Source organism: Globicephala melas, chromosome 9, assembly GCF_963455315.2.
Source record: "Globicephala melas chromosome 9, mGloMel1.2, whole genome shotgun sequence".
Taxonomy (NCBI): domain Eukaryota; kingdom Metazoa; phylum Chordata; class Mammalia; order Artiodactyla; family Delphinidae; genus Globicephala; species Globicephala melas.
The window spans coordinates 90,550,389-90,578,366 of NC_083322.1; the positions used below are offsets into that span (position 1 = coordinate 90,550,389).

Genomic DNA, 27,978 nt, shown 5'->3' on the forward strand with positions numbered 1-27,978 from the left:
CATAATCCAGTATTGCTGAAGGAAAACTTCTGCAGTGCGTAAGATGCTGCTTGAATGAATAAAGAACATTATTTAAATTTCCTTTGACGTGTTTTCTATTTTTCTTCCCCCTTTCATGTGATAGTGGATACATGGCAAGCAAACAGCGAGAAATCCAGTTACAGGTGGGCATGACACATCAACAAGTCTTTACTGGGTGCGTTGTCCCTTGAAGACCTTTGATAGCACCTTCCTTTTTGCAGGAGACCATCAATAATCAAAGCCTGTGGGAGGAGATGTTGCAGAACAAAGGCCTAACAGGTACTGGGGCTCCGCAGGTGTTCGCCATCCGGAGTTGGATCCAGGGCACCTCCAGGCACCCCAACATGGAGCACCACGCCCCACTTACCAGAATAAAAAGCTGCTCTGTTTTTACCCTGCCCCTGCCCCAAAGATTGGGATAAGCTGCTACTCTAGACTCTTTGACTCTGTTCTTTCACAAATATTATTATCTTCTAGTGATCGATGTTTACCAAGCCTGGTGTGGACCTTGCAAAGCAATGCAAACCTTATTCAGAAAATTGAAAAATGAGCTGAACGAAGATGAAATTCTGCATTTTGCTGTAGTAAGGCTTTCATTTCCATTAAACTATTATTTTCTTGTTACTTTATAGTCTCTTTAAGGATTGTCTTAATTCAAACAATCTGTCAACTCTTCAAAATGGACAGTGTTTAGTTAGCAGTTTTACTCTATATTTAATTCTACTGGATCTGAGAACGAATGTAATTTTTATCCCATTCCTATAATACTGAGGTTATTTACCATGGTTGTGAACGTTAGAAAAACATAAAAATGGTTATCTGTCTATTGCCATACTTCTTTTCACTTGACCATATGGTGTGTGTTCAGAATAAGGGCTGTAAATGCCTTTTACTGGAAAGCATTGGGTAGGACTCTGGTCATTTACCCAGTTAATTGTAAAATGGTAGCGATTTTACCCTCCCTTATTTGCCTCCCACATGTGACAACGGATTAAAATATTACAGCCAAACTCATTAGGGTCTCATGAGAGACCCATTGGGGTCTCATGAGTCCCCAATGTATTGATTATTCCGTTTATCCATGTCAAATTATCAACTGCTTAGAGCTTTGAGTCTAATATAACCACTAGGCATAAATGGCTTTTGAGCACGCGAACTGTGGCTAGTGTAATTGTATTAAATTTATATAAAAAAACAGATACTCCATTCGGTTATTGTAAAACTTTTAAAATTATCTGGGACAACCTGGATATGTGAATCTACCTCTTTGACTGTAAACTTTATGAAATCTAATTAGAGATCAATTATTTATGATTAAAATTTGGCCCACAAATTGAGATGTACTCTAAGGGTAAAATACACACTAGGTTTTGAGGCCTTCATATGAAAAAAGAATGTGAAATATCCCATTAATTTTTTACATCGATGATATGTTAAAATGATCATTTGGGGATATACTGGATTAGGTAAAGTATATTATTAGATTATTTTCACCTGTTTTTTAGTTTTTAAATGTGGCTACTAGAGAATTTAAAAGTATATATGTGACTCACATTCTAGTTCTATTGGACAGAAACATGTCCAGACCAGTTCATTTCATCACTATGTCTATATCACTGGGAAGTGCTAGTAAACTCTTTCCAAAATATGTCCTATTTATAATGCTACCGTCTGTTGAAATTAACAACAAAAAATTTTGAGCATTCTCTCTGAATGGTTCCTCTTCTGTTTGAGCATATCCAACTGCAGTATATTCACATAGATCTATACTATTTTTCTGCTATGATCAGCTCATCAACAGTGAAAAAAATTTTTTAAAGTCTCCAAACCTCTGCTGGGCGCAGTGGAGGGGCGCCCTCTGCTGGATACTTTTTTTCCTGCAGTTTATCAGGGAAAGGGATCCTTTCTGAACTTGTAAACTTAAGTCCAAAATTGAAACCTATGAGGTTCATTACCTATTGAAATCACCTTAAGCTGAATGGTCAGTACCAAATTTTTTCTATTATGTGCCCCTTTTAAAAGACTTGAAGACTTGTCCTAACATTGTGCCTATACATATAAAAATTCAGTAAATGTTTTATATTATAGTTTTTAAGGAATATTACCAAATGCTTTAATTGTTAATACTTTATTATAATATAAAAATTGCAATGATGATGGCTAGACTACTTTTAAATGTAATCTTTGGCTACTGTCTTTTAATATTATAGATTAGTTCCTTTCAACAATAGAACCTACTTTTTTAAAAAGAAAGAGAGAAAGAAAAGAAAGAAAGAAAGAGAAAAGAGAGAAAGAAAAGAGAATGATGTAGAATTCAATATGCCAAAAAAAGATTACAACACAGCCCCTCTGGCTGGCTGACACAGGGCTGAGGGACCTTGGCTCGGCTCCGCCCTCACCATCCTTGGCCACCGTTGAGGCACCTCTAGAAATCCCCGTTTGAAAACAATTGCCTTAGGTTCCAAAAAACAACTCTTATGTAGAAGACCCTACAACACAACGTATCTTGACAGCTGGCCCAAGGGATGTTATGTTAATATGCAGGAACATACTATTACTTAATATATAGTTGTTGGTAATCAATTTAGGACAACTTGAAATTTGTGAGAAAACTTTAAAATCAAAGACTTTGAAATCTGACCACCAGTTTATTCAAGAAACATTTAGGCAGCTCCTTTTTATGCATGGCCCTCTGACTGATAAGGTGGGGGGTGACATGCGAGGGTGAGCATAAAACATCATCTCTCTGTGCATGCAGCTCTCCAAACAGAGATGAGCTAGGTCCCTATAATGGTAGTACAATATTGAAAGGAACTATAGGTGCCCGGAGAGAAGGGTAGTGAAGTGCTATGTGGAGGGGAGATGATTTGCGGCAGGAGGGTCAAGGCAGAGTTCTTGGAGAACATTGGAGCTGGGTTGGAAAAGGAAGGGCAGGAGCAGGTAACAAGGGGGAAAGTGCAGGTGGTGTAACGCAGACCACAGGAGCTGAGTTTAGCTGCAGGCTGGGTAAAGATGAACAGTGAGAAGTAAGGTTGAAGCCAAATGATGCAGGGTCTGAACTGCCAGAATGTGTAATTTGATTCTAAAGACGGCTATAACATACTCATAAAATGTTGTAGTAAACATAGAAAAAAGTATCTCTGCATTTTTTGAATGTAGTATATCAAATGACTTGAGTGTAGCGTCCTTTATTATTATATGAAATAATCTTTTTCAGGCGGAAGCTGACAGCATTGTGACTTTGCAGCCATTTAGAGATAAATGTGAACCTGTTTTTCTCTTTAGTGTTGTAAGTATATTTATCATCTCAAGTGTATTATCAGATTCCAATTTGCAGCTAAAGAGCAAGTAACATTGTACAACTACTGGAACTGTTTTCTGATGACAGTAACTGTAGACTTTTTTTTGCCTTAAATATGCTTGTCAATTAAAATATTCATAACTTGACCTGTAGGAGCTCATAACGGATTGAGAAGATTAGACTACCACACACTTAGTTGATCAGGGAAAAGAAAGATAAAATGGTATTTACCTTTCCTAGGGAAATATCAGAGACTTGTATGATGAATTATTACTTACAGGAGTGAAAAATTGGAAATGTCTTGGGTACCCAGTGGAAGAGAATTGGTTATAAATATTCATGTATACCAATACGAGGAAATATTTGTATGATCACTATCTTGTATATCGCTTTTATCTCTGTATTTACAAATGCATAGAAAGAAGGCAGGCAGTGTATTCACCAAAAGTTAATAGTAGTTTTCTATGTATGGGGAAAGGATGCATAATTTAAATTTTCTTCTTATACTTTTCAATATTTTCCAAATATTCCAAGATAAACACAACTTTAATAATCAGAAAAACCTTATAAGTGCTGTTTCCTAAAAGAAGAATATCTGGGTAAGTACTAACTTGTGTGATACAGAGCATAGCTGCTACACAGCTGAAGAATTGGGATAGTAAGGAAACACCTCCCAGAGAGGGTTTGGACTGTTCTCTTGCTGTTGAAAAGGCATTTTTTGATATTATAAATAATTATTAAAAAAACACTTCTCAGATATAATTTTTGCTTGTGTTAAACAATAATCTTACAGCTACTTCTGGGAGGTGAATGACTGGGTTAATTGAATTTAAAAAATTACACTGTAGATCTTGCTGTCAGTTGGCTAGGAATTGGCTAGGAAGGATTTGATGATTTATGTGAGGGGTCAGCCAGCTTATTTGTAACGGGCCAGAGAGTAAGTGTTTCAGCTTTGCAGAAATACTATGTCTGTACTGGGTCATAGTTTGCTGAGCCCCGGCCTAGATGTCGTTTAGGTAACTGCACGAGGCAGAAGTGGGCTCGGCGGGCTAATTGGACAACGAGAAGGCTTTAGTAGCAGCAGCAGTTGGGAGCCTGGGACTGAGGAGGGGAGGCTGAGCAGGTGGCCACCATGTAGCGTCTGCAGCTCTGGGGCGGCCATCACCTGCTGAGCGAGTCAGATCTGAGCAGCAGACCCCTGCCCACCCTGAAGACTTTGGCATGTGGCCCAAAATCCTCCTTTCAAACCCACGTGCTGCCATCACTCTGGGACTTCAACATCCTGGCCTCTCGATTCTTCACCTCCTAACTGTCAATGAAATCTCCAACGCACCTCCTCCAGTCACGCCTCAGACTTTGTTATCATCCGTTGCTCCCTGTTCAATGTTCTAATTTAAGAATCTCCATGGGAAATTTAGGCAATATTTTGTAATAACTGCAAATGGAAAGTAACCTTGAAACACTGTATAAAAATTAAAAAAAAAAAAAGAATCTCAATCTGTGACCACAAAACCACGTTTGCAGTGGGCAGCATTCTTAGCTGACAGCAAATTCATTGCAGCGTCTCAGCAGGAAGGGCTTTTTCAATGGATATTAGAAAGCTCTTGGCGGTTCCTTTTAGTGGGAAATAGTAAATAGAGTGTCAGGTTTCATTCAAACCTTTCTCAACTGGAGCCTTCTTATGGCCTTTGAATATGATTAAATCTTTCCAATGAAAAGAAATAATACCTCTTTTTGATACCACGTCCCTCTCCAGCTACCATTCGCCTCTATGCTTTACCTCACAGCTAAACTGCTCAGAAGAGTTTCTATATTTATTTCCACTCCATTTCTTCTCATCCCATTAATTCTTCAACCCATTCAATCTAACTTCTTTCTGATTATTCCACCAAATTGGCTGTTGCTAATGTATCCAGTGACCAGCCTGTTGCTAAATATAATGAATGATTTTAGGTGCTCATCGTTTTGTACCTCTCAAATGCAGTAAATGTGGTGACCATGCCCTCCTTTTTGGAACATTTTCTTCTTTTGGCTTTTGTGACTTGGTTTTCCTTTTGCTTCCTAGATGCTACTCCCCCTCCCCTTTGCAGGTTCACCTTTGCAGGTTCACCTTTCTTCATGCAGCCATTACATATCAACTTTATCATGCTATATACTCTCCTTAGAAAACTTCTTCGACACACAGTTTCAATCATCGCCTCATATATCAATAACTCAAGTTCATGTCTTCAGCTGAATCCTATACTTTGAGCACGAGACTTGTGTATCCAACTGGGCCCTTGATCTCTCCTCTGGTGTCTCAAGGGCATCTCACAATGAACTGGTCCAACAGCAGACTCCTGGGCTTCCCCATCCCCATTGGAAACGTTATTTTCTAGAGTTGCTTCATTTGGTGAATAACATCTCAACTTACTCAGTTTCTCAAGTCAGAAACAGAAAAGTCATCGTGGTGACTTCTCCTTACCTCACACCCCATGCACACCAGACCTTGGTCCTGTTAATTTAACTACCCAAGTCTTTCTCACACTCGTCTGCTTCTTTCCCTTCTTTCCATCTCCAACAGCACCGCCGTAGACTGAGGAACTGTCTCTTCCATCTTTACCTCTAGAATAGCTTCCGATTTGTATACAAGCAGCTTCTCCTGCTGCACCTCTAACCCTTTCTCCATATGGTAGGTAAGATGATCTTTCCACGGATCTTTAGCAGTTCTAATTGTGGTCCCTGCCTGTGTTTAAACATTCAAAAGGCTGCCCACCGCACTTAGGATAAAGGCAGCATCCTCCCATGACCCAGAAGGCTCTGCACGCTATGGCTCCCCCTAGCTGTTGGGCTTCGTCTCATACCAGGCATCCCCTCACTTTCCCCACTGGCCTTCTTATTTGCCATATTCCCTTCTAGCCGTAGGACACTTGTGGCTCTATTCCTTTTGCCTAGAATGCCCTTTCTTCTCCTTTTTATTTCTTAACCTATCCTTCACATTTTAAATTCCTGATATTGACGAAGTACCTTTGCTAATGTTCTTGATCAGAACAAATTCCTATAGATGCTCCCAGCTCTCTGTACCTCTCTTGGTGGTACCTGTCATGGTTGTTATCTCAAATGTGTTTGCGGGGTTGGTTTTTTTTTTTTTTGGTAATTTAATTACATTAGGTACCAGGACTATTATTCCGTACCATCATGCCTGATACAATGCTAGTAAACTGGTGTTTAGTAAATATGTGTTGAAAGACAGACAAAGGGGAGTAGTATCAAAAATAATTAGGGGGAGTAGTGTTGGGAGGCCTGTACAGAACCATTAAAATTTAATGCAGCGATAGCCTGTCTTTGGTTGTAGGAGGACAGATAAATTAGAGGTAGAACTCAAAGAGCTGGATTTACCAAATGGAAATACTTTTATATCACGAATACTTATTTTAAAATGACTAATTACAGTAGCTAAAAAGGGATTGGTGGGTCAGGGTGGGGTGAGTTAGTCCAGCTGAAGTGTTAATTCTTGACCCATTCTGAAAATGAGTTTCCTTCCCGCTTTTGTTTCCCCTTATAGAATGGCAAAATTGTGGCAAAAATCAAGGGTGCAAATGCACCACTTGTGAGTCAAAAAATTATTACCTTGATCAATGAGGAGAAGAAAATTGCAGCAGGTGAAATGGTTCGACCTCAGGTAATACTTTGGATTCCTGATAATTTTATTTTTAAAAATTAGTTTTAAAAAAAGATGCATTATGTCTTTTTTTGGTTTGTTTTCCTAAAGCATTTCCCCTAGTTTTATAGCTATCTAGGTGTCTAAATGGTGCAACCTTTCTTGGGAAGTATTTTGGCAATATGAATCAAAGGCCTTAAAAAACACATGTATCCTTTGACCGAGCAATTACACTCCAATAATTTTCCTTAAGAAAATAATGAAACAAATATAGAAAACGATGTTTATTTCAGTGTTGTCTATGTTATTAAAAATTTGGAATTAACCTAAATGCCTAGCAACAGTGAATAGATGACATAAATGCCTGTAATTTATGTCATAAATTATACAAATTCATACAGTGGAATATTATTAGTATCTTCTAGCTCTGTTTATTGATATGGAAAGAGGGCCAAGATAGACTGACAAATGAAAAATAGAGTATTATTTAATAGGATGCTTAGAATAAGATCCTGTGTGTGTGAAATGTATTACCTGTGTAATAATAAAATATTTTAAAATTCAGAAATGAACCATAAAGCATGTAGAGATATGAACATAATAGCATAAGAAAGTAAGCCATATAGGAAAGTGATCAGAAATATAGGCAGATAAATAGGAGTGGTTGGTGTTATTTAAACACACACACATGCACACAAAACAACAAACAACAAAAACAAGAAACAAAAAATAGAGACTAGCTGAGAAATACTGAAGAATAGAAATAATGAGAAGGTATAGGCTCAAGCTTTTATTAAGTATTTACTATAAAAAAGCGTCAGTTTAAATCAGGAAAGGATAAAAAACTCACAAAACAAACTTAGTAATATTGGGTTAACTATTTGTATAAGAGATTTGTATTCTTTCCTCATATACATAAACAAATTTCAGATGAATTAAAGAGCTGAATATGTTGAAACAAAGCATGAAAGTATTAGAAGAAAATATTGGAAAACATTTATCTTGTCATAGGTTGAGAAAGGCCTCGTAAGTATAGTATAAGGCAGAGATATCAAAAAAAGAAAAAATTGATAGATTTGATTATTTAAAAGTTTGAATAAAATGTAAAAGGAAAGCAGCAAACTTGGAGAGAAGCTTGCACTGTGTATCAACGTGCTAATATCCATAGTGTGTACAAAGTACTTTAAAAGTATTAAGGAAAAAAAAATGAACATTTTGATGGAAAACTGACAAATGACAAATATGGGGAATTTACATTTACAATAGTGATTTTTCTCACCCAAGGACATTTTTCTGTACATTTTCAGGTTTTCTTCGCCCTTCCTTTCTCTCCGTCTCCCTTCCTCCCTCCCTCTTCCCACTCTTCCCACTCTTCCCACTCCCCCTACTTCTTTTTGAAAATTATAGTAACTAGGAATTATTGTGGACTTACTGTTTGCTAAGATTTTCAGAAAGATATCCTCATTTAATCTTTTACATTCCACTTTTATCGATATCATTGACAACTAACATTTTATTAGTTTAAGGTATACAACATAATGATTTGATATATGTGTATACTGGGAAATGATTACTACACTTAGTTAACATTTCATGTCACATAGTTAATTTTTTTCTGAAAAACTTTTTCATGATAAATTTTAAGATCTACTCTTTTAGCCACTTCCAAAATATACAATACACGTTATTACCTATAGTCACCATGCTGTATATTACACCCCCAGAACTTATTTATCTTATAACTGGAAGTTGTATCTTTTGACCTCCTTCACCCAATTCCCCTACTCATCACCCTCCGTCTCTGGCAGCTACCACTCTGTTCTCTGTGCCTATGAGTTATTTTTTCCAGATTCCACATATAAGAGAGATTATGCAGTATTTATCTTTCTCTGACTTATTTCATGTAACATTAATGCCCTCAAGCTCCATCCAGGTTGTCACAAATGGTAAGATTTCCTCCTTTTTTATGGAGGAATAGCATTTCATCATGTATATATATATATATATATATATATATATATATATATATATCATGTATTTATCCATTCATCCATGAATGGACACTTAGATTGTTTCCATATCTTGGCTACTGTAAATAATGGTGCAATGATCATGGGAGGGCAGATAACTTTTTGAGAGAGCGATTTCATAGCTTGTCATAATAGTCTCTTAAGATCCTTTGTGTTTCTGTGGTATCAGTTATAATGTCTCCTCTTTCATTTCCAATTTTATTTATTGGAGTCTTCTCAGTTATAATGTCTCCTCTTTCATTTCCAATTTTATTTATTGGAGTCTTCTCTCTCTTTTTTTTTCCTCACAGTCTAGCTAAAGTTCTGTTTTATTTTTTCAAAAACCAGCTCTTAGTTTCATTGATTTTTTTTCTATTGTCTTTTTAGTCTCTCTTTTATTTATTTCTGCTCTGATCTTTATTTCCTTCATCTGCTGACTTTCGCTTCATTTTTTTTTGTTTGTTTTTTCTAGTGTCTTAAAGTGTAAAGTTAGGTTGTTTATTTGAGATCCTTCTCTTTTCTTAATATAGGCTATGAACTTCACTCTTAGAACACCTTTGTTACATCCCATAAGTTTAGGTATGCTGTAATTCCATTTTCACTCATCTCTAGATTTTTTTTATGTCTCTTTTGATTTCTAATTTGACCCACTGGTTGCTCAGTAGCATGTTATTTAATCTCCACATTGTGAATTTTCCAGTTGTCTTCTTTTAATTGATTTCTAGTTCCAGACCATTGTGGTTAGAAAAGATGCTTGATGTGATTTCAATCTACTTAAATGTTTTGTGGCCTAACATATGATCTGTCCTGGAGAACGTTCCATGTGTGCTTGAGAAGAATGTGTATTCTGCTGCTTTTGGATAGAATGTTCGGGATATATCTGTTTAATCCATCTAGTCTAACATGTCCAATGTTTCTTTACTGATTTTCTGTCTGGATGGTTTACCCATTGCTGGTTCTACTGAACCCAGGGACACCAGCCCTGCTGGGGGCCAGAGCCGGACTATCAAGTGCTGTGTCCTTGGAGTAACAGTCACAAAAGCCAGGGTACCAGATGTGCACACAGGCTATCTTCACAAAGACACTAGTGACCTGGAGCGGGGCAGAGGGAGAGCATGAAGATGGCCCCTGCTGGCTTCCCTGGTCTCTGGAAAGGATTGCTGTCAGCCCTAGACCTGTGTTAAATTAGAAGCCTGACCCTCAGGCTATAGCTTATCAGATTTGCAAATAGGCCCCTGCATTGAGCCCTGGGGGAATAGCCACAGGGAGTCCAGCACAAGCCAAGCCTGTTAAGAGCTCAGTTTACTATAGTCTGGATGCAAGCCCCAGGGCTTTTACAGCCAGGCATCTGGGGGCCCCATCTCTCAGTTACAAGTCTTAAAACTGAGGTCACTAGATGTTGGGTTCAAGCCCTTCAGTCCTCAGGGAGATGCTGGGAGTTGTGAGTTCCCTCTCAATTGTATGTTGCTGTGCCGGGGATGGAGTTTATGGCGAGACTGTGACTCAGCCTCTCCTACCCGATTCGGTATGTGTTCTTTTCTCATTTGTCTGATATGTAGGAGTCGCTCAGTTGAGAACTGTTCCACAAGCAGCTGTAGGTTTGGTATGTCTGAGGGAGGAAGTGAGTTCAGGAGCCTTCTATGTTGTCATCTCGAATATGAACCTGGAGAAACCTTATGAAGTATTTATGAACGATAAGACAGGCTTAAAAACATTATGTCCTTTCCTTAGAAACAGGCAACTAGTAGGAGGTAAAAGCAGAATTTGAAGTCAGGCAGAACGACTTTTAAACACATTCTTCTAATTGCTATACTGTACCCAGCTTTCTCTACGTGTGCTCTGTACTGTGGCTTTATTGTTGTTCTTGCAGAATGACATCCTGTTTTAATGAATAATAGTGGGTATGTAAGAAATTTATTAATATCTTATGTTTATTTTATATTACTCCATTTTGTTGGACACTTCTATTATTTAGTTTTCTTATCAATTGCCTTGTCTAGCGCAGTAATAGTAATAAAATACAAGCCACGATGTGAGCCACATACGTAATTTATAATATTCTACTAGTCAATTGAAAACAATAAAAAAAGAAACAGGTGAAATTAATTTTTAAAACATCTTTTCTTACATCCAGTATATTAAAAAGATTGCCATTCAAAGATATACTCAATATAACTTACAAGCTTTTGCACAGCAAAGGAAACCATAAACAAAACGAAAAGACAACCTATGGACTGGGAGAAAATATTTGCAAATAATGTGACCAGCAAGGGCTTAATTTCCAAAATATACAAACAGCTCCTACAGTTTAATAACAAAAAACAAACAACCCAGTCAAAAAATGGGCAGAAGACCTAAATAGACATTTCTCCAAATAAGACACATAGAGGGCTAACAGGCACCTGAAAAGATGCTCAGCTTTTGGATTACTAGAGAAATGCAAATCAAAACTACAATAAGATACCACCTCACGCTGGACAGAATGGTGATCATTAAAAAAAATCTACAAATAATAAATGCTGTTGAGGGTGTGGAGAAAAGGGAACCCTCCTACACTGTTGGTAGGAATGTAAATTGGTACAGCCACTGGGGAAAACAGTATGGAGGTTCCTTAAAAAGAGCTACCATATGATCCAGCACTCCCACTCCTGGGCATATACCCAGACACAACTATAATTCAAAAAGATACATGCACCCCTATGTTCACTGCAGCACTATTTACAATAGCCAAGACATGAAAACAACCTAAATGTCCACTGACAGATGAATGAATAAAGAAGATGTGGTACATATATACAGTGGAATACTACTCAGCCATTAAAAAAGAATGAATTAATGCCATTTGCAGCAACTAGAGATTTTCATACTAAGTGAAGTAAGTCAGAAAGAGAAAGACTAATAGCATATGGTATCACTTATATGTATAACCTAAAATATGACATAAATAAACATATCTATGAAACAAAAACAGACTCACAGACACAGAGAACAGACTTGTGGTTGCCAAGGGGTTGGGGGGAGGGAAGGATTGGGAGCTTGGGATTAGCAGATACAAACTATTATATATAGAATGGATACACAACAAGGTCCCACTGAATAGCACAGAAATCTATACTCAATATCCTATGATAAACCATAATGGAAAAGAATATGAAAAAATAATGTTATATATATATATATATGTATAACTGAGTCACTTTGATGTACAGCAGAAATTAAACACAACATTGTATATCAACTATACATCAATAAAATGTTTAAAAATATATGTACTCAATGTAAAAAATAAGGTATTCCAGATTTATTTTTTCAAACTAAATCTTTGGAATGTGCTGTGTATTTTTCATTTATAGCGCATCTTAATTTGGACTAACCTCATTTCAGGTGCTCAAATACAGCATTATGTGGTTAGTAGCTGCCCTGTTTGTCAGGGCAGGTCCAATAAATACAAGGCAGGTCACTTTGAAGTTATAGCTGGCATAATTATCTTATTCCTGACTATAATAGGAGTGAATGCTTTCAGTGTAGTTATTTCCAAACGTTTTTGGGTCTATATTGCATTGAGAATCTGAAATTCTGCAAATCTCTTGCCCCTGAAATGTATATATGTAAATATATAAACCTTTCAGGTTGTTTACAGAATCACAGAAGCACTTTCAGGACTTCTCCAGAAATTAAGAATCCCCCATCCTTCCTAGTGTTTTACTCTATAGTAGGAAATTGGCTATTGTTTTGAGAAAGGCTTTTTTTCAGGAATGGATCTTGAAGCGTACAAATGCCCTTTCAATCTTTACCATAATAATTATATGTTTATTGCTTTCTTACTTGTTAATCACTGCTTCTTTCTCATTTTATTCCTTGTGCTCTTAAGTTTTAAATATTTTGTTTTTAAGCATTTTCCATACAGCACATATATGCGTTATTTCTCATTGTCTCCCCACTCTGTTTATTCCTAATTTTATTTTAGTGGGAAGGTTGGGGAAAAGTAGTGTTAGATAAATGCAGGCACATTTCCACTTTACTTTCTATCCCTTGGATTATAAATATTGATTAAAAACAAAATTTCTAAAAACTCTTTCACTATCGTATTAAAATGTAACTGTTTTATTTCCATTCCTTTTCCACAGTATCATGAAATTGTGTTTGTAGACTCAGATTCAGAGGATGCTGGGGAAGCAAGCTATGGAAGTGTTGGTAAGTAAATCTACTTTAAAGTAATAGTGAGGGAAATTGTGTACATGGATACTCATTACAGCATCACTTGCAGCACAAAGCTGGTAGTGACACCAGTGTTAATTGATAAAGGACTGGTAGCATCAATGATGATTTGTGCGATACTGGATTCAGCTTAAAAAGCAATCTCGGGCTTCCCTGGTGGCGCAGTGGTTGAGAGTCCGCCTGCCGATGCAGGGGACACGGGTTCGTGCCCCGGTCTGGGAAGATCCCACATGCTGCAGAGCGGCTGGGCCCGTGAGCCATGGCCGCTGAGCCTGCGCGTCCGGAGCCTGTGCTCCGCAACGGGAGAGGTCACACAGTGAGAGGCCCACGTACCGCAAAAAAAAAAAAAAAAAAAAAAAGAAGCAATCTCTTTTGCTCCCCTTGCCTTGCCTTTGGTCTCTGTGCCTTGCCTTCAGAGGTTACCCTCGATCAGGGGCTCCTGTGCCCTGTGAGTAATCTGGACAGCAGTTTCCTCTTATTTCATCCTTCATCATCTTCCAGAAACTTGTAAAAATAATTTCTTCCTTGATGACCCACACTCCTGGTTTACTTTAAGATGAACAACTTCCTGCCTTCATTGGATTGTCGGAGTGGGCGTGTTAGTGTGTGTTCATACCCTGGAGGGAACAGAGGCAAACCGCTTGCTCAGTGAGCTATTCTTCACTAAAAGCTAATCATCAGAATGTGTAGATAAATGTGGATAAATTTATAGATGGTAAAGCCATCGGTTTGTAATGTTTGCTTGCACTGAAACTGTTGTCACTAGTGATACTGAGCTGGATGGATCATGCGTGCGATTCTAATGCACGTGAATTGTATTAAAATAACTAGTGCCGGGAATTCCCTGGCGGTCCAGTGGTTAGTAGGACTCTGTGCTCTCACTGCGGAGGGCCCGGGTTCAATCCCTGGTTGGGGAACTAAGATCCCACAAGCTGTGTGATGCGGCAATAGAATAGAAAAAGTAGAGTAGAGTAGAATAGAATAGAATAGAATAAAATAAAATAAAATAAAATAAAATAGTGCCCACCTACTCTTTCTTTTCCGGCCTACTGACTACAAACTCTTGTGAATGTTTCTCCTGCATGCAAATATAGGAACTGTACTTTGATTCTAAGTAGAAACTCTTTGGTAGTTGCAATGCCATAATAACAAAGCTGTTGATGGACAAAAATTCACTGGACATTAGTAGTTTACATTTCTAATTGCCAAATCCTTCATTCTCTAGAGTCTGTGCCAAGAAAATGAAATTCTTCTATTTTTTTTCCTAGACCAACTATACAGCATTGCCATTATCAAACCCAATGCTGTGACTGCTAGAAAAGTTAAAGAAATTAAAGAAAAAGTAAGTGATATTTCCCAAGAATAGTTTAAATTAATTGTAAAATTAATTTTTAAATTAACTGTAAAAAAACAATCCCTTAATTTTCACTTTGGAGACAAGCTTGTTATTTAGAGAAAAACAGAATATAATGAACTTCTGGTTCATTTGAATGAATGTTTTGTCTTCTTTGAATATCTTGTCTTACAAAGGCTAGACCTATTCAACATCCTTATTTAAATAACTCTGCTCTACCAGCATCCAATATAAATGATAAAAATTACAGTTCTTGCATTGGATTGTAACAGATTTCTCTGTGTTTAGTTGTTAGCAGTGCAGACTTGTATAAGCTCACATCAGCTTGCTTTATTCCCTGTGTGTTGTCACAAACATATGGTCCTTTTTAGATACATGATAACACGAGGAAGCATTTAAGGTTTTGCTTTTAGAGCCCAAATAAAAAATTTTTAGAGTAAAATTGCATTCTAAACCAAAGGTCAGCAGACTTTTCCTATAAAGAGCCAGACAGTAACTATTTTCAGGTTTGTGGGTCATGTGATCTCTGTCACAGCAGCTTAACTCTGCCATCATATCGAGAGAGCAGCATTAGACAGTAGATAAACAAATGGGCATGGCTGTGTTCCAGTAAACTTTGTTTCCAAAAACGGTGGCAGGCCAGGTTTTGACTGTGGGCTGTGGTTTGTTGACCCCTGAACAAAGATGTTGTGTTGAAACAACAAAATTGTATTGAAATTTGTAAGAATGTTGCATGTGTTACAGAGGAGGTCCCATGGGGAACCATGTCAGGATGGGCTGGGTATCTCTTGATGAACTTCCCATCATGCATTCTTTCTTCAGCCAAAGCAGCAACAATTAAACTACTATAAAGCAAATGGTCCATTTTATACATTGCTATACTTGGGTGACATGCACACTGAATTTGTCATTAAATTTAAAAATTTTAAGACAAAGCATGGCTGCATCTTAAATTCTATCCTTCCCTGTAATTTGGATATTTTTGTTGCCATCAGAATAAGATATACTAGATGACGAGTTACAGACTTAACCAAGGAAAGCCTTAAAAGAAGAAACTGAAAACAATTTTGAAAATAGATGGTTAAGAAGTACCTGTAAATGTCTGTCTTTTGAATGATTCAGAAAACTATGATGTCTTTCTTGGAATTCAATTAGATTTTTTTTTTCTTTTTTCATCTTGAGACAATTCACTTAAATAATAGAAATATTGTGGAATCTCTGGTTCAAGCCGTGAAAACCTAAATACTAGGGGGCATGAAAAGGACCTTCTTTGTTTACTTATTTTGGGGCCTCTTCCAACCTCGTGTCCCATGGATTGTGCTGAGGCATAACCATGAAATGCATTCAAATCTGGGGGGTTTATTAAGCCTAGGAAACAAATGTCCTTGACTTGTTTTACCTGTGTGGTCCCACGACACACGTGGACCTGACCATGTTCTCTAATTGAAGATTATCGATGCAGAATTTGTCATAGAAGCAGAGGATAAGAAAATGCTCACTGAAGAACAAGTGAGGTACTTCTACAGCCGAATAGCAGACCAGGTAAGAAAGTTAAAAAAGCCATTGTGTTGTCAAATACAGTGGATTCCTATAAGTTTAGGATCCTCATTATAGAAAGACGAATGAGTCTGACCAACCAAGTAAGCTCTAGGTGTCCCTGTTGGTGTCCATATCCTGGTTAATGCAAAGATGGGGACTATGGAGAAATCTCCAGTAGAAATAGAGGCAGCCAGGCAAAAGTGGATGCACTGATTGTGTTTTGTTGGAGCGAAGATCTCTTTATGGTATGTCCTCTAAGACTCCCTGCATCAGCCCTCAGGAAATGAATATCCAGGCCTTTCCTGTAGGTCCTTATCCCAGGTTGAAGGCTGCCTGTGGTAAACTTCACAGGAAAGCTTTAATCCTTTCTCTACCTAAAGGTACATCCTTTCTGTCAAGCTATTTTTTAGATTCTCTTTTGCCTGGGGGCAGTGCTTTGTGTTAGAAAGTGCAATGGCTTGAGGGCGTCAGGAGACGTAGCTTCTAGAAATGCACTGTTCAACATGGTAGCCATTAGATACATGTGGCCATCTGAACTTAAATTCATTAAAATTAAATAAAGTTAAAAATTCGGAGTCTCAGTGGCGGTAGCCACATTTCAGTGCTCAGCAGCTGCCTGTGGTTACATATGCTGGAGAGCACAGAACATGCTGGTCGTCACAGAAAGTTCTACCGAACAGCACTTTATAAACTAGCCGCACCACTCAGACAATCTCTCTTGGCCCCGGGAAAGGGTTGGACCAGCTACATGAGCATCACCTGGGAACTTTTGAGAAAATCCAATTCCTGGGCACCCTACACCTACTGAATCATAGAGTCTGGGGCTGGACACCAGAAATTTGTGTTTTAGCAAGCCCTCCAGATGATCTGGAAGCATCCGGCAGTTTGAGAGTAGTTATTAGACTATCTTTAAGATCATTCCCTGCCAGCTGTGAACTTCTGTCCTTCACAGATGTGTTTGTTAACAGGAGGATTGTGTGTAACTTTCTCTTGCCCAGTGATCATGAAGGGGAAGATGTCCTTGACTTGGGTAGGGACCACCATGGTACTCTATCCATTTTGGGAGCTTAATAATATTATTTTATTTTATTTTATTTTGTAGCCTGACTTTGAAGATTTTGTTTCTTTTATGACAAGTGGCCTAAGCTATATTCTAGTTGTATCACAAGCAAAGGAAAAATGGCCTTCCTGGGATGGAAGTGAATCTAATTCTGAGACGGAATCTAAAGAACCATGGGATGACCATGAGAAGACGGCCAAGTCCTCGGGGATGAAGCAGAAGAGGGAAAGGTAGCTCCAGACCAGGAAACGAATTGTTTACAATGTGTTGTTAGGTAATGGAGTGTAATGTCCAAATATCACAAATCTAAAGACAAACATCTTTAGGGGCTTCCCTGGTGGTCCATCTGGTTAAGACTCCGTGCTTCCACTGCAGGGGTCACGGGTTTGATCCCTGGTCAGGGAACTAGGATTCCTGCATGCTGTACTGCATGGCCAAAAAGAAAAAAAAGAAAAAAAAAAAAAGGACAAACATCTTTATGTCGAAGCTACAACTATTCCTTCCAGTCTAAAATTTTATATATTCAACAAAGCTGGAGTTGCCCTCAAAGTTTATGTCAAGAGGATTACAAAGGGGAGAATTTCCCATTTGTCTCTCTAATGCTGGGCGCACCAGTCTGGCCTCCTGGGGTAGAACGGGACCAGGCCTAGTCCCTCCCAAGCCAGCCCCCTCTCCCGTCTCTCCACATGCCAGTTCTGCCTCTCCGTGTCCTACAGGGACACCAAAGTACTCTGCCCTTTTACTCAAGGCAGTGAGTGAGTGGTGAGACTGCTAACAACTAAACAGTTGCATATTTTTGTTAACGGTTTGTAAATATACGAAAGTGAACGTAAGTCATTTACAGACTGTTGGTTTTATGTGCTTGCCATTTGTGCCTTCTATTCCTCTGAAGATGCAGAAACTCCAGTGCTCACCCCATGAATTAACAGAGCCATGTCTGAAAGGGGGGTGAGCAGGACCAAGTTCAGAGTAGCTGAGTCCTGAAGCTTCGTGATGTGTGTCTCCCCCTTCTGGGTAGCCCACCTCCATTGCATGTTTAGGCTGAGCATCTCTGGAACTTTCCTTGCTGTCTTATTAATAAGTTATAGTGGCTTTTCTTGAGTAGGTCCATCTGCTGGTCCCTAGCGATGTCATAATTTTTAGGTAGCAGGGAGACCCTAATATCATTAATTTCCAGTTTGAAGTGGGATAGAACAACTCACAGGGTAAATCAACTGCTGACAAAGGGCTTTGTAAACAGTAGTAGTTACTCTGTGAGTTTTAAGGGAAAATGATACTTAGTGGTTAGAGAGCAGGTTTGGGTGGGAAGTGTTGGGCTCAAAAAGATACCAGATTTCATACCAGAATTTTGGAGCCATTTTTTTAAAAAATTATTCTGTGAAACACTATTAACACAGCTGGCATAAGAGGAGTCAGTGTTCCACTGGTGCTGTTATTCAGATAGGTGTCTACTGCATCCAACTTTTGGAAGCAGTTGTCTCCAGTTTTTCAATATGCACGTAATAAGATGAACAATTTAAGCACTTGGCGGGATTGGGGTGGAATGAGATGTGTTGATGTTATTTTGCAAAGTCTGCAGTATTTTCCTTTTAATGGACGTCCTCTTTTCCTTTGGCCTGTGTTTATCCCGAGCATCGACCCAAGCAGGCAGCACGAAGTGGTAGGGAGCATGTTTTCCTGGGAATCAGTTTTCACAGCTCTTTTTCTGCAGACATGGCCTAACAGGTGCTGTAAACTTCCACCTGCCATTTTTTAAAGTAGAACCAGAACCTAAAGGATCAAGGACATAAACTCTCATGTAGAATAAAGAGTAGATATAAAGATGGAAGGAATATAGTCAGGTATATGGCTGTTATACTAAATACGAGAAGGTTAACTACCCTGTCAAATATAGAGATTACCAGATTAAGGTCAAAAACAAACGAAATTAAAAACCATATAATAATAATTGATGCAGACAAAAATCATCAGTGGGTGCTAAATCCACTGTATGAATAATATATGCATTTTCAAATAGTGTCCTTTCAGATTTCTTATTATTTACAAAGTGGAAATTGTAGCTTTTCAATGGAGAAAACTGGGGGATACCACTCTGGCCATGTTAATATCACCAATAATGGGACAAACTGACAGTGTGTACCTCCTATTGTGATGTATACTGGTGTGGTATTCCCAAAGTATCATACCCAGAATGTGATAGGAAACTATGGGGCCATTCCATAGTTTGAAACCATCCAAAATGAGGAGCCTATTGTACAAAGCAACTGGCCTGGAGTCTTCAAAATATCAGTATCATAAAAGACAAGACGCAAGAGGGAGGAGATATGATGTATGTATATGTATAGCTGATTCACTTTGTTATCAAGCAGAAACTAACACACCATTGTAAAGCAATTATACTCCAATAAAGATGTTAAAAAAAAAAGAAATTAAAAAGAAAAGACAAGAAAGACTGAGCCATTGTTAGAGGCTGAAGAAGCCTAGGCACTTCAGGCAACTGCATGCAATGTATGATCCAGGATTAGGAAAAATTACTATCGATAGGAGAGTATTATAAAATTGCTGAAATTTGAATATGGACTGTTCATGAGATAATAGTCTTATATCAGTGTAAGCTTTCCTGAGGTATTTAGGAGGGTGAATGGTGAAAATATCTGCAGTCTATTCTTAAATGCTTAAGCCAAAACACACACACAGACACACACACTCTCATTGGGGGATGAGAGAGAAAGAGAAAGAACAAATGTGACAAAATGCTGACAGTTGTTGAATCTAAAGTTCATTATCCTGATCTTGCAATTTTTCTGCCAATTTATATTTTTTCAAAATAAAAAGTTTTAAAAACTGTACTCATCTACATTCTACGTAGAAGAGACAAAGAAAAATAAAAAAAATAAAGGAATGGTAAAAAAATTAGCCAGGAAAAATAAAGTATTAGAATTGAACATTAAAAGTGTTAAACTTGATAAAGAAGGACATGATGTATAAGAGAACATTTATGAAGAAGATAGAGTAGTCAAAAAATGTATGTCCCAAACAACATAGATTACATAAAGATACAAGTACCAGAAAAACAAAGAGAACTGGATAAAAATAACTTTACGGTCAGAGATCTCAATACACAGCAGACAAAAAAGCAAGGGTATATAGGGATGGCAAATACATATTCCATAATTGTGTATAATAAATGATCTATAATATATGAAATATGAATATATAACCTCAAATCCCACAAATAAATTTGCTTTGTTTACAAAGAAAACCTTAACAAATTTTTAAAAATTAAGATCTCACCGCATGCATTTGCTGATTATAATCCAATAAAGTTGGAAATAAATAAAATGATCCAAATGTCTTATCTATTTGAAAACATGAAATGTATTCCTAAATAAGCCTTGATTCACAGACAAAATTAAAAGGAAAAATAGAAACTATCTGGAAAGCTTTACATAGAGGAAAGAAAAAATTTTTTTAACATTTTATTTTGGTCTCCTTAAAATCCTCTCATGAAATCAAACATACATGATTTCATGTAACTGATTTTTGGATTGGTTCAATAAAGGTGGAACTAAATACATATTCTTTGATGTGATAGAGAGATATAACTTACCTTTATGTGAAATTCAATATTTATTTGTTTTACTAAACTCTAATTTATTTGTGAACATATTATCAATTTTAATTTTCTGGCATGATTATTAAACTTCAGTTTATAATTATATTTTGGACTTCAACAGTTTCCAAGAATACCTAGAAAGACAACAAATATCTCAGTTTTGTGATGTTGAAGAGAATATAAGTAATACTAAGTTTATTGATGTCTTCATCCCTGATTTTAAAAAAATTAAAGGCATAAAATTAGAAAAGATACTGGCATTACTTCGACCAGCCCTCTTTAACAAAAGGAAAGGTAAGGAATAAAGTATAAATTGTTTAACTACTTTGTACATGGGATTTGAATAAGCTCTAGTATAATTATATTAAAAGATACGAGGGCTTCCCTGGTGGCGCGGTGGTTGAGAGTCCGCCTGCCGATGCAGGGGACACGGGTTCGTGGCCCGGTCCGGGAAGATCCCACATGCCGCAGAGCGGCTGGGCACGTGAGCCATGGCCGCTGAGCCTGCGCGTCCAGAGCCTGTGCTCCGCAACGGGAGAGGCCACAACAGCGAGAGGCCCGCGAACCGCAAAGAAAAAAAAAAAAGATATGTACTTAATTATTTTGTTTTCTGAGCCCTAGCACATCTGAGAATGTCATTATATTAACTTTATGTGTGAAATAAAACTTATCTGACTATACAATTTTTTTTTTTTTATAAATCCCCCATCCCCAAACCTATAGATTTTGGTCCACTGAAAAATTGGAAATGGCATCATAAATTTGATATGTTAAGAATATTATTCACCTTAAATTAAAATCTAATAAGCTATTTTTATAAACTTAAATTTCACATGAGAATGAAATGCATTCTATGTCCTCATGATAATACAGTCTGTATTGTGTGTATAACCAATAATCTAGCACTTTAAAACTTATTATGACTTTTTATTTAGAGGATGTTTTGAATATTATTCAAGATGAAGGCTTTAAAATACTGATGCAGAGACAAATAGTGTTATCAGAAAAAGAAGCAAAAACACTGTGCATGGAACATGAAAATAAAGATTATTTTGGAAATCTTATAGAAAATATGACCAGGTAAAACAGATTGCAGGTTGAGAAAGCACAGTCTGATTTACGTTTGAATCATTTAAACCTCTTAACCCTGCTTTCTGTACAAGTTGCCAAATCTCTCAATGCTGTAAAGATGTGCTGAGTCTACTTCTTTGCCAATCTCCCTCCCATTTTGATTCCCTGCTCAACTGTGTGTCTTCTCTGGTCCTCCTGGAATGTTATTAGAGTAAAGCAAGGTTCTGGGTGAAGCCCCTGGAGTCCAGTTGAGTTGAATGCTGGAAGCCAGAGTGTGCAGCATCCTGAAGTCCAAGTAAGAGAGCTGTGACTGACTCTCAAGGACTTCGGTAATCCTAAAGATCACTAGTCCTAGGAGACGAATGGGATGCTAGAAATCTGTCAGGTTTCTAGAAGAGTAAATGAAACAGCAGCTGGGGCAGAAAGCCAGCAAGGGTATATAAATCAGCAGGAGCATGGGGACGATATAGGGACCACCCTATCAGAACCAAGTCCCTTCTCTTCCCTTCCTTTCTCCGCTTCCATTCTTTTATGAAGATGCTCTCGAGAGTACACCAACAGAAATTAATTTCATACTCTTGATAAAAAGGGTTATTTTACTTTTTTCATCTAACAAACACACTTGTATTATCTACCTATAAATAGCTACAAGCTATCCTTTCATTAACTTTGTTTCTTCTTTTCTAACAGCGGTCCATCTCTAGTCCTTGTTTTAGTAAGAGAAAATGGTTTAGGACACTGGAAACAGTTAATTGGACCAAGCTCTGTGGAAGAAGCCAAAGAATACCTTCCAGACAGGTATGATTCACGTCATGGGTCTCAAACTTTTTTCATGGGAGCCATGGTGATTTTTTTGGGGATATGGGGGTATAGGAACCAGAGCTCTAGTCCAAGGTTCTCTTCTGAGGCTTTGCAAGAGAAGGTTGTGGGCTGCTTGGTTTGAGACTGGTAGGTGGTAGCTACCCAGCCAAAAGGCCATATCTTGGCAGACGCATCTGCCCCATGCACTAGTTAGGAGAAGTTCTTTTGAGAAGCGCGTGATAGTTGCTTCAGATCCTTTAACTGATCACAAACATTTCAAGACAAAAAGGGAACCTTCTTGCACTTGTTGGTGGGAATGTAAATTGACACAACCACTATGGAGAACAGTAAGGAGGTTCCTTAAGGAGGAACCTTTTTAAGGAGGTTCCTCCTTAAGGAGGTTCCTTTTTTAAGGAGGTTCCTTAAACCTTTTAAGGTTCCCTAAAAAAGGTTCCTTAAACCTTTTTAAGGAGGTTCCTCCTTAAGGAGGTTCCTTTTTTAAGGAGGTTCCTTAAAAAACTACAAATAGAACTACCATATGACCCAGCAATCCCACTACTGGGCATATACCCTGAGAAAACCATAATTCAAAAAGACACATGCACCCCAATGTTCATTGCAGCACTATTTACAATAGCCAGGACATGGAAGCAACCTAAGTGTCCATCGACAGATGAATGGATAAAGAAGATGTGGCACATATATACAATGGAATATTACTCAGCCATAAAAAGAAACGAAATTGAGCTATTTGTAGTGAGGTGGATGCACCTAGAGTCTGTCATACAGAGTGAAGTAAGTCAGAAAGAGAAAAACAAATACTGTATGCTAACACATATATATGGAATCTAAGGGGAAAAAAATGGTTCTAAAGAACCTAGGGGCAGGACAGGAATAAAAGACACAGACGTAGAGAATGGACTTGAGGACACGGGGTGGGGGAAGGGTAAGCTGGGACGAAGTGAGAGAGTGGCACTGACATATATACACTACTGAATGTAAAATAGATAGCTAGTGGGAAGCAGCCGCATAGCACAGGGAGATCAGCTCGGAGCTTTGTGACCACCTAGAGGGGTGGGGTAGGGAGGGTGGGAGGGAGGGGATATGGGGATATATGTATACGTATAGCTGATTCACTTTGTTATACAGCAGAAACTAACCCAACAATGTAAAGCAATTATACTCCAATAAAGATGTTAAAAAAAAAAAGAGTTTCAAGACGATGATTAACAATATGTAGCCTACAATTTGGTAGGAACATTTACTAAGTTAAAGTACTGATGAATCTTAGAACTTTGTAATCAGTTCAACCCTGGCATGTTAGCTGTCACCTAGGCAGCATCTTAAAAATATTTTTTGATCTTAGCTGTTGGGCTTGGTCTCAGCTAGAGGAGGGAGATAGTATCTCATGCATTTCCATTCTTGGCATGCAGCTGATGGAAACAAACTGAATTGTAATTCGCTTGAATTCTTTGTGCTGACTTCAGAGTAGGACTGAAGTCAGGGGAAGAAGAGCCCTCCTTTAAGTGAGCAGGAATAAAGATGCTTTATCAGGCACAGCAAACTTGCATACCCACTGCCACAATAAATAACAGGACTAATGAAACATCACGTATATAAAAGTTGCAATGTTTTCTTTTGGGTAGGAGATCATGAATTGCACTTGTCCTGAATGGATATATTTCACCCCTCCTTTTAGCCCTACTCACTTACGTCTTTGCTCCTGTGCCAGACAATTGCTGTAAAGGATAATATGTGTTGGACACTCTTTATGTGGAATGAGCAGGGTGCCCCAGAACCTCTTAAATGAAATGTAGCAGAGAATGCGATACATGGCATCAGAGAGAGGAATTCCTATCAATACCTGGCCTATACATGTAGGCACACTCTTCTAGAAACTGTGGTTCCACGTGTGGAGGCTACGTACCAGCATAGAGACATTTTCTCCAGGTGAAGGAACTCAGTAATTGCCCCTCTCCTCCCCACTATTATAGTGAGAGTTCCCATCCTAAGCCCTTACGACCCCTAATGTTGCCACAAGTTCACAATTACTCTTAACTATTATTTTTGATCGGTCCCCGTTTTCCAGGTTGCATTAGAAATAACTCCTTCAGCAGAGCTCTGCCCTTTCCTGCCCTTGGGCGTCATAGTCTACACTCCCCATTGCTTAATCTGAAATACAGTCACTTGCATGCAAGAGAAACACAGCAACCCTTCTCTCCCATCCTTACACACACACACACACACACACACACACACACACACACTTTTTCCAATAACCACGTCTAACAGCCTAACAGAGGGGCTGCTTGTAGTTCTCTGCATTGAATGGAGTCAGTGCTGATGATGGGTTAGGCTGTTTTTATCATTCATTGTGCAAATCCCCCATCCCTGGCAATCACAGGCTCCAAGCGTCTTAGTCTGCTAATATCTTCAAACCAGAGGTGTGAGAACAGCCAAGGGCTGAGTGGGAGGGTCAAGTTGGATAACGAAAAAAGGAAATCTGAAATGGTCACTGAAACCAGAGAGGCAAGAAGAGGGTCTTTAAGTTGAGGACAGAAAGCCAAGTTTCCAGTGATGTCAGCCTATTAACAAGAATGGAGGTTATTCACTGTGGCTGGATTTTGTGGGTCGCTTGCTTAGGACTGTGTGTGAAGGGCAGAAAATGTAATGAGCGATAAGTATCTCCTCTACTGAAATATAAATAGATGGAGAGACAGAAAGAAGAAGGGGCAACTGAAAAACACTGAGGAACGATAACTGATTTTAGAGGTATGTATTCATCTATCATACAGAAACGGAACCAGAATAAACTGTCTACCCCAACATGGATTGCCCATTACCATCAATGTCACTCCTGCCTCTCTCCACAAAGCCATCCTGTACTCTCCTCTTTTATTGCTTTTGCTCACCTGGAGGGTTCCACTGCAGTGTCTCCTGGATTCAATATTTATAATTTGGTATCTTTGATATAGGGTCAAATGACGTCTCTAGTGCTTGATATTATTTAGTGATGAAAGAAGGGGAAGGAATATTTATTGACAGCTTAATATGTACCATATATTTCAAATACATCATCTGATTACATCCTCAAGACCTCCTTCCAAAACAGGGTTTATTATCATATTTATGTTTGAGACAACTGAAGCAGAGAGAAGGGAACTAATTGCCCAGTATCACACAGCTAACAAGTGATGCCACCAGGGTTCTATAGTCTGTGCTTTTTCACTGCACCAGGGCGTTCATTCCATCTTTCACAGCTGTCAGTCTCCATTATGACGATTACTGAAATGTTCATGTCCTTTCTTCCTAACGACTGTTCCTCCCTGGAAGGAAGTAGCATGCCCCAAGCCACTCTGCAGTTACTTCCACTTGCACGATGCAAACATGAATAGTTTTACATTGTGTTATGTTGTGTTATATTATATGTCATGTTATAAGTTTTTGACTTGACTTCTTTTTCAAAGTTTATGCGCACAATTTGCAATGGAGAGTCTGCCTATCAACCAGTTGTATGGAAGTGATTCACTAGAAGCTGCCGAAAGGGACATACAGTATTTCTTTCCTCCTGAACACACTGCAGCACTGATTAAACCTCATGTAACACAAGAGCAAAGAGGTAAATATATAAAAATAGAGCCGATGTATACATTTTTCTTCAATTTTGTGAAATTTTGCAAACTGCAGTAAAGTTGAAAGAATAAAGCAATGAGCACCTTCATCGTCACGAGGGAGTGCTCCAAGTTTAGGCTGTTGGTGGAATTTTGACCAGATTGACTTCATTTAGTTCCCGTAGCGGTGCCCTGCCGGTTCAGGGAGAAGAGCTCAGAGAGGCTGGCCCTTTCAATCCACATGCAGCAGGAAGTTCCTTGGCATGTGCAGCACAGGGATGAAAACACGTGTTCACTTTTAGCCCAGGAGCAGATTTCCTCCCAGATGGATTCTGGAAAGATGGATCTGAGACTGAACATCCGCGTTAACATACTGAAGTTCTTCCGAACGTCCAACTGGTGCTTTTTCAGTTTAGTTTAGCATAGTTTTGGTTTTTTAAAACCACTGGATTCAAGTAACAGTGTGACCTTCCTTAGTTATTTCAATCCACTTGAATACGGAGCAAAAATAGAGGCAGTCTGCCAAGACTACCAAATATCTGTTTTCCCTAGAGGATATCCTGACGCTTATCAAAGAGGCTGGATTTGATATAACACAGATGAAGGAGACGCTCCTAACTGAAGAGGAAGCGGACAAAATTTATTTTAAAATAAAAGGAAAAGCCTTTTATAAAGATGTATTGGAAGTTTTATCGGAGTAAGTTTCTGATATATAGGTCTTTACATTATAAAAGTGGTAACTGTTCATTGTAGAAACTTTGAAAAATACAAAAATTCATGAAAATATTGCATTTTTAATACAATTCATGAAAAGACACCCTGGTAGTATTTGGAGTTCTTTTTTTTTGTCTAATTCCTTCTTTGCTTCTCTGTTTTCCTCTCTCTCCTTCCTTCCTTTCTCTGTTTTTTTAGGTTTTCACATTAGATATAGAGGTATCTGATTTGAAATCCCTGCTTTGGCAACATATTTAATCTTTGCCTTAGTTTCCTTATCCATAAAATGGGGATGATAATAGTACCTACCTCACAGGTACGAATGTGAGGGCTAAGTACTTCATATACTGAAAGTAATTTACATTGAAAGTAATTGGAATAGTGCCTGGCACGTATCCCTGCAATTAAACTACAACACTCTTCTAGCACAAAACGCTGTTGCAAGGGAATTCTCAGGCGGTCCAGTGGTTAGGACTCCCAGCTTCCAGTGCAGGGGGCACAGGTTCGATCCCTGGTTGGGGAACTAAGATCCTATAAAACGCACCGTGCAGCCAAAAAAAAAAAAAAAAAAATTAATAAACAAAGAAGAAAAAGAAAGCACAAAATCACACTGACAAGGACAAAGAATAAGGATGAGCTCTCTGGATGGAGCTGTGGCATTCTGTCTTTAGCTGTGTGTGCAGTCTCTACAGTTGCCAATAGCCCAAGTCTTCTGAAACCATTGTTGTTTGCAGGGGTCCTTCTTTGGTCATGATCCTGACCAAGTGGAATGCTATTTCAGACTGGAGACGATTGATGGGTCCCACAGACCCAGAGGAAGCAAGATTTCTGTCCCCAGACTCTATCCGAGCCCAGTTTGGAAGAAGTATGTTGAAAAATGCTGTCCATGGAGCTTCTGATATGCAGGAGGCAGTGGAGGCTATTAATAGAGTGTTTGAAGACTTTGTTGCTGAGAACCTTGAGAAAAACTAAAGTACAGTACCTCTTTAATTATTACTCTATCCTCTTTTCTTGTTACAGTGG

The 27,978-nt window shown here is 38.3% G+C and overlaps 2 protein-coding genes across 3 annotated transcripts in view; one reads left to right on the forward strand and one right to left on the reverse strand.

Annotated features, from left to right (window-relative positions):
- The window catches only part of PNPLA8 (patatin like phospholipase domain containing 8), a 134,597-nt gene that overhangs the window by 98,919 nt on the left and 7,700 nt on the right, over positions 1-27,978 (reverse strand). The gene's annotated exons all lie outside the window — the stretch shown is intronic.
- On the forward strand, positions 132-27,927 carry NME8 (NME/NM23 family member 8). Its single transcript, XM_030871364.2, has 15 exons — positions 132-164; positions 243-300; positions 499-605; positions 3,239-3,310; positions 6,867-6,983; positions 13,099-13,165; positions 14,458-14,531; positions 15,993-16,085; positions 17,185-17,372; positions 20,880-21,052; positions 21,694-21,838; positions 22,520-22,627; positions 26,098-26,249; positions 26,794-26,938; positions 27,690-27,927. The coding sequence occupies exons 1-15, from the start codon at positions 132-134 to the stop codon at positions 27,925-27,927; spliced, it is 1,770 nt and encodes a 589-aa protein (XP_030727224.2).

What these genes read in the sequence shown, in the direction of transcription:
- NME8 (XM_030871364.2), top strand. Translation starts at nt 132, where the DNA reads ATGGCAAGCAAACAGCGAGAAATCCAGTTACAG. An exon ending in GCAGAACAAAGGCCTAACAG is followed by an intron (nt 301 to 498) that starts GTACTGGGGCTC and finishes ATTATCTTCTAG; the next exon opens with TGATCGATGTTTACCAAGCC. An exon ending in TGTAACACAAGAGCAAAGAG is followed by an intron (nt 26,250 to 26,793) that starts GTAAATATATAA and finishes TGTTTTCCCTAG; the next exon opens with AGGATATCCTGACGCTTATC.